Genomic DNA, 7,121 nt, shown 5'->3' with positions numbered 1-7,121 from the left:
CGATCCAACCGGTTGAACTGGTCAACCCGAGATCTGAGCCCTTGACTGGGTCAAGGCTCGGGTCGTGTTTTAAAATAGTGCTTGGCATCAGTTAAAATGGATTTGGCTGCACTAGTTTCAGGTGACTTGTCATTTATATGTCAAATGCGTAAAATGGTCATCTTAATGAGGCTATTCAAGGCAAAATATGTTACCAACAGCCAACGTTGACAAAGAACAGGATACATGATTAACCACATAAAACACAATACCAAAAAAAATTAACAAAACACAACTTGATACATGGAAAACTGATTTATATTTCAAGAGCACCAACTCCAGCAAGAAAATGAGGAAGGAATGCGGCCAGTTCTTCGTATATACTCTGCTTGCTGCTCTGTTTTTGCTGCTTGCTGGTTTCTCTTGGCCTCTGCCTCTACTCGCTTCTCTTCGGCCTTATGTCTTGCAGCTGCCATTTTGTTCATCAATCTATCATGGGCTCGCCCTCTCATCCTTTCAACCTCTACCTGCAATGCATGCCACAACATTCATACTCAATTATTCAATTACATGAGAGTTCACAAAAGGAATTACAAGTTTACAAAAGATGTTTCAAAGTTTATAATTTTTTATAGCAATTGAAGTTGGCTAAGGGAAGCCATCGCCTATTCTTTAAAACTCTTCAAGTACAATGAGCCTTAAGCAAGTACTCCAGTTCTCTTTCACTAATGACCCTATGTATGAAGACACATCACCCTTCTTCATATTATCATCCAAGGATCTAGAGGATAAGATAACATTAGTTAAACAAAAGTACCTTTTCTACCGACTGTGACACATCACCCTTCTTCATATTATCATCCAAGGATCTAGAGGGTAAGATAACATTAGTTAAACAAAAGTACCTTTTCTACCGACTGTGAGATGCCTGATCCACAACTCAAGAAAGAAAAAAATAGGAATTAAAATTGCATTTTGAAGAGGATTCCAAGTGCAGAATTTTGCATGAGATTTTTGGAGTTCACTGAGGTATGACTTCCAATAAGTTAAAATAATCTTCCTACAAAGCCGTAAAGAGCAAGCTCCAATGCCTCGTACATGTTAGATATCAATCTCATATCGATAGTGAATGGAGCCTAAGTTCAATTTATAAGTCTTGGGTGCACTCATCTAAGTGTGGGTGAAGAATACTTGCATGAAGCCAAAGTAAATTTGTCCGGGCTAAGCCCAAAGCGGACAACATCTACTTGGTTTGGCAAGCTCGTTACCAATGCTGTAGTGAAAAGATTTTCATTTACCTCACCTTAATGATATTATCATCATTCAGATTCATGTATGGACTACTGGACTAAAAAGAAAAAATAGTTAAAATAAGGACTACAAATAGAAAAGAAAAGAAAAGAATTAACCCCATGATTACAAACTTGCATCAACAAGCTAGTGTTCTTCCCAGCAATATTCCTCACAATACTCTCTTTCCGTAAGAACCAAAAGATTGAGTTTGCAACATTAAAGGAAGCACAAAACCAAGAAAATGCTTCAAGGTGACGCTTAAATTTATGAGCCACAAAGAACTCTGTACTTTGCCCTCAGTTTGCTGACCAAGACTATTTCCTCCCTAAATTTTTTAATCGTGTTGTTGTCTGGTATGGTATTTGGTGCTTTAGGCATTCTATTCAGATTTGAGGAAATAAAATAACGAAAATGATTGATAATGGTCTTGAGATGGAGAGGGTTTGGAGAGAAATGGTCAGAGAGAAAGATTGAGTATTAGTTAAAATTTAAAAAAAAAAAAAAAAAAAAAAAAAAGGGAAGAAATAGGGCTAGTAAACTGCTCAACGCATATTACAGTAGTAGCCCGTTGCATAATCATTTTTTTTTTTTTTTTCAATATCTACTTCCAGCCCTTGAATGCATCAAATCCAGATTTTGTTTAAACCCTGGAGCCCATAGTTGAGACCTCTGAATAAGTGACTAAATTCTAAAAGAAAAATAATAACTCTTTGGTGGAAGTACCTACTTGTGGAGTTTATATAAAATTTTAATATAAAGTTTACCAATGTAAAAGCTAAAAGTGCATATCAATTTCTAACAGATGATTGTATCAATCAACAAATCCATATATGGCCATGGAAATCTAAAACTTAACAGTATCCAAGACCTCTTTCTTACAAATGAATTTCTGTAATTTAAAGTGGATTAAAATCCAAGAACAATTATATAAACTTTTAGTCATGCATTAGAGTCAAATCTTTAAAACTTGAAACTGATGCATATAGATACAGTAAAAACTGCTCCCAAGAGGAAAATCAATAATATGCACAGACACACAAATTAGATGGTATGCAAGTCAAATCGTTTCATCTAATTCACATCAGGGAAGTATTTACTGAGTCTAAATATGAGTTTTGGCAATTTGTATTGGCAACAGAAGCACATATGGTCCATCAGCACCAATATTGGTCCACATTACATTCAGAAGAATGTGAAACAAATTAAGTGCAGATTGGCAGTTATATAGCTTTAATGTCACACACACAATTATGCACAAACATGCACTAGAGTTTATATAAAATGTAACTATCATGCCAACTCAATCCACTAGCTTTACTGATGTTATTTCGTTTCATATATTATATTGCTTCAGGCTGTGTTTCTTAATTTATCTAGCTATTATTGTAAATGTATTAATAAAGCTTCCACAGCACTAAAAATCATTTGACTTAATGGGTATTTAATTATTCAAAGATATCACAGCCACTGCTAGAAAGTATATCCATGTGAAAACTCAATTATGTATACCTTTGATGCTCATGAACCTACAAACAGTATGCTCCTCATACCCTATAACTATTTTCATTTGTTAATAAGAAGTTTTTTCTGCATGCAAACATCAGATTTTTGTAGCTAATTGCTAACCCACCCCTACAATGGTGTTTGTGAGTATACAAAGCATGTGGCACCATGTATATACATCAGCACAAGCACAAGCTCGTGTGTGCATGGAAAGAGAGAGAGAGAGAGATTCTAAAAGCAATAATTTCTATAGTAATAAAGTACAAATAAAAGAATCATTAAACCTTCCTTGAGACATTAACATAAGAATTTGGTACAAATATGTATGGAGGCTGTACTAGCAGATAAAAGAATACAAGGTTTCTTTGGCTATTTATGATTATATTTTTATGTGACAGGAAGAAAATGAAAAAGAAGAAAAGTAATTTCAACAGTGAAACTCAATAGATACCTCAATTTTCCTCATCTCAGCTTCTGTTTTTGCTTTTTGGTGATTCTCCCATGCCTGAATTTTCATCTCTTCACGTTTGAACCTAAGTAATTACAGTCATGCCACCCATTTCAGGAAAAGTAATTAAAATTAAGAATTAAAAACAACCAAACCCTAGTAGATAAATATCTCCAAACAGGTTAATGAGTCCTAAAAAAGGTGACAAATTCCAGCAACCTAATAAATTATGCAAGAATGTTATAGTGTTTGTCACTTGAAAGATCTGTTCTCTATAGACTGGTATATACAATGGGCTGATCTAGATGTAACACACAACACTACCTTATGTTTTAAGGTCCAAACGATATAATATTGCACTTTTTACCCTGGCCAAAATGTATCATATCTAGATCACATCACATTTTTTTAGTAACCTATACCTCAGTTTCAAGATGTTTAGTCCAGAGCTGTGAAGCATAAAATTGAATACAAATAAAAATAGTTCAACAATCTCTAGCAAGATTCAGTTGAGTCCCATGATCCTATTATTTAAAATTTGTCAAATCAGACAGTCCATAACATTACAGATTTTCAAACTTTATTTATTCAATTTTAAGAAAAAAGAAACAAACCCTAGAGTTGAATCACTTGAAATGTTCAGTGTGACAATGCCAGACGAAACATCAAGGATGAATTTGAAGTTCCTAAAAGAATAAATAAGGCCTCGGTATAGGGCCTTAGAAAATATACCTGGCCATATATTTGGCTTTCTCTGCTTCCTCCCATGCTGCTGCACGTGCGTCGATGACACTTTTGGTTCGCTGTTCTACTGCTACATTTTTTAGTGAAGTAGATGCATCCTTATCCTCCTCTTCTTTGCTGGCCCAGGCAGTAATGTTCATTTTACCAAGCTGAGTACCAAGAACCATTATTTCTCTTCTAGTTTTCATCTGTAGCTCCTTCTCAGACAACTCGTTATTCAGATCCAAATGATCATTCAGAGGATTTGTAGGAGATGGAGCTGGTGCAGTTCTACCAGGAGTTGACGGCCTAGATGAGGTCGGGCTTCGCATCGGTGTAGTGGCTCTCACAGGAGTTCCAGTTCTGGAAGGTTCTTGGCTAGCAATGGGGGTCATTTCTGTTCCCATATCTCTCATTGATACAGATCTAGCTGTTGAAGGAGGTGGAATAAACGTAGTTGCACTCTGTATAGCTACAGATGAATCATGACGGCTAAGATTAACTACAATAAAGGAAAAAATGCATATATCAGAATTAATCATTGTTATTCATAAAATTGCTTTAATTTGGGTGACAACACAACAAAATGCTTAAGCCAGTTTTACAGGATCTCTCAGGACTTTTTTTTTTTTTTTTTTTGGTTAAGTTTGCATGAAAATTTAGAACATCATCTAGCAGCACAGCCACTCATGCAAATAATAGGACTGGACAACCTATTACCAAACTTAGTAACAACCACCTCAGGTAGCATCCAAAAGAAAATTGGTTGTTCAAAAAATTGATGAAAATTCAAGCAGAAACATTACTGAATTAAGGGCCATACTATCTTAAGATCTACCCCCAAGTCACAAAATCATACACTCTAGGGAAATAATTCAACCCAGAATATCTGCCTATCTATGATGATCCTCATATTTTCCTTGGAAATTTAATTCAATGAAATAAATCACCAGATCATAAAAATAATTGATAATATCAAAGTGCAAGCAAGTAAATAGCACATCCTTACCAGCTGATTGTGCTACAGAATTTTCAATCATAAGCACAGGGTTGGCATATGAATGGGCCTCAAAAGGAACAAACTTTTTCCGCTGATCAAGATGAAGATCAATCCGCTTTGTATGTGGCTCCTCAAGTAGAGTTTGATCTGTTTGAACTTCAAGAAGAACTTTAGTGGAGGACTGACGGCTGATTCCACCCTTCCGGACTCCAGTGACCGGATTTCTTGGCCTATTGGAATTAGGACTGACTATCCACTTCTGTGCATCGTCCCATTTCGACGGCGCCGGTTTTGAGAAAGGAGCAATCGGTAGTCTCTGTTGAGCATTTGATGACGTGGAACACTGAGGCTCTGGAACTACACTCACCACATCAACATCTTTACAATTATCATAATCAGATTCAATCTCTTCCTCCTCTTCTTTTCTTTTCTTCTCCACTCCCATTCCCAAGAGCATATTCCTCAACTTTCCTGGCGATAATCCACCGCCATTAACGCCGCATCCCTGTACACAACAAATCAAAATCACAATGTGTTTAATTGGAGAATTAAGCGACACAGAAGACGAAGTTGTAAATCAAATCAGTGGTAATGGTAAAATACCTGAGGCTTTGCGATTCTTTCGTAATCCATTTCGATTTCAACCAAACACAAACTTTTACGTCTCTCACGAAGTCCAATTCAAAATTTTATGAAATTTCTCTGTTCTTACATTTGCAGCTCTTAACCATCTCTTTCTCTGCTCCTCGCTCAGTAGTCAGCACTCGGCACTAGGCTTCACGGCTTCAGCTTCCCTGTAATGTACTCCTCCCCAATATATCGTATCTTTTAAAATTAAATTTCAAAACTTACACTTTACAGTTTACACAATAGGGGTTAAAAAGACAACAATAGAAAATATACTACATCAGTAATCAGATAACTTTGCGTCCTTGTAGTTTCAATTTACTACTTTTCAGTCCTTTGACTTAATAAAAGGTTGGTTGACTATTAAATTCATATTAAAATGACCAAAAAAAAAAAAACCCTAAAAAATAAAAAGTTACTTTCACAAATAGCACTAAATTAATAAAACACATTATACACTACAAATTCATAGTAAATAAACACATTATACACTACAAATTCAACATAGTTATTTAATTTTGATTCACTAATGTGTAATGTATTTATTTATTTCAATTTCTAATGTATAATGCATTTTTTAAATTTTAATTTATTGTTTACTTAATATGGATTTATAATGCATAATGTAATTTTTGTTATATATATATTACACATTTGTTTAAAAGATATATTATTATACTAATGTTTACTAAAATTTTAATAACTTTGAAATAAGGAAAAATGTGAATTTAACAGTCAAATAAGCTTTTATTAAATCAAATGACTAAAACAGTAGTAATTTGAAATGAAAAGGACCAAAAAATTTAAACCATTGGACTAAAAGGAGTGAATTGAAACTATAGGACGAAAAAAGTTATTTCAATTATTAATTAATGACTGTACTTATTTTTCAATAATTATTCAAATTAAAATTTGATTACTTTAAAAATATTCACAATTTGATATTTAACAAAAAATTAAATAAATAATAATAACCTTTTTAAAAAACTTTGAAAATTAAAAATTCAAGAGTTTGATGATTAACAAAAGGTCAAGGTAGTTTTTTAAATTCTTTTGTTATATAGTTGAATATAATGCAACGCACCAATAAATGTTTCCTTTTAAAAAAAAAAAAAAAAAAAAAAAATTGTGTCCTTTCACAAATTTCCGAAAATAGTGATAATATCCTTTAAAGAAAATGATTTTGGAGTTTTTTTTTTTTTTAATGGTCAGGATGTCTGGACCAATTTACGCGCACCATAACTAATTCCTGAGACCCATTGAACACTCTATCGGGGTGTATTGAACACCCTGTAAGCTCAATATTTTAAGGTAAGCCACAAATATGGTAGATGGCACTAAGTTGGATCGAACTCAAGAAGTCAATAAAAGGAGTAAACCTTATTAACCGCGCAAGCCAACTCCTTGGGGTTAATTATTGAAGCCAAGTATTTGTAAATTAAACTTGCCTTAATGTTTTTATGAGTTACCTTTTTTTTTTTTTACTTAACTTCTAATGATTTTTTAACTTCCTAATTATTTGATTAAAGTAAACACAATAATAAATCA

At 33.7% G+C, this 7,121-nt stretch overlaps 1 protein-coding gene across 2 annotated transcripts; it reads right to left on the bottom strand.

Moving 5' to 3' along the window:
• Positions 1-302: 302 nt before the first annotated feature.
• LOC116142067 lies at positions 303-5,761 on the bottom strand. Of its 2 annotated transcripts, XM_031427533.1 has the most exons (6): positions 5,550-5,761; positions 4,956-5,451; positions 3,956-4,448; positions 3,227-3,308; positions 797-848; positions 375-506 (listed from the first exon to the last, which is right to left on the bottom strand). In XM_031427533.1, the coding sequence occupies exons 1-5, from the start codon at positions 5,577-5,579 to the stop codon at positions 837-839; spliced, it is 1,113 nt and encodes a 370-aa protein (XP_031283393.1). In that variant the 5' UTR covers positions 5,580-5,761; the 3' UTR covers positions 375-506; positions 797-836. The 2 variants fall into 2 exon arrangements, with proteins under 2 accessions (XP_031283384.1, XP_031283393.1); XM_031427524.1 differs by lacking the exon at positions 797-848 and having other exon boundaries at positions 303-506.
• Between the last annotated feature and the right edge of the window lie 1,360 nt (positions 5,762-7,121).

This window comes from Pistacia vera, unplaced genomic scaffold, assembly GCF_008641045.1.
Source record: "Pistacia vera cultivar Batoury unplaced genomic scaffold, PisVer_v2 Contig1122, whole genome shotgun sequence".
NCBI classification, from domain to species: Eukaryota; Viridiplantae; Streptophyta; class Magnoliopsida; order Sapindales; family Anacardiaceae; genus Pistacia; species Pistacia vera.
Note: the sequence above shows the minus strand (reverse complement) of the source record. Positions and strands in the feature narration are given on the sequence as shown.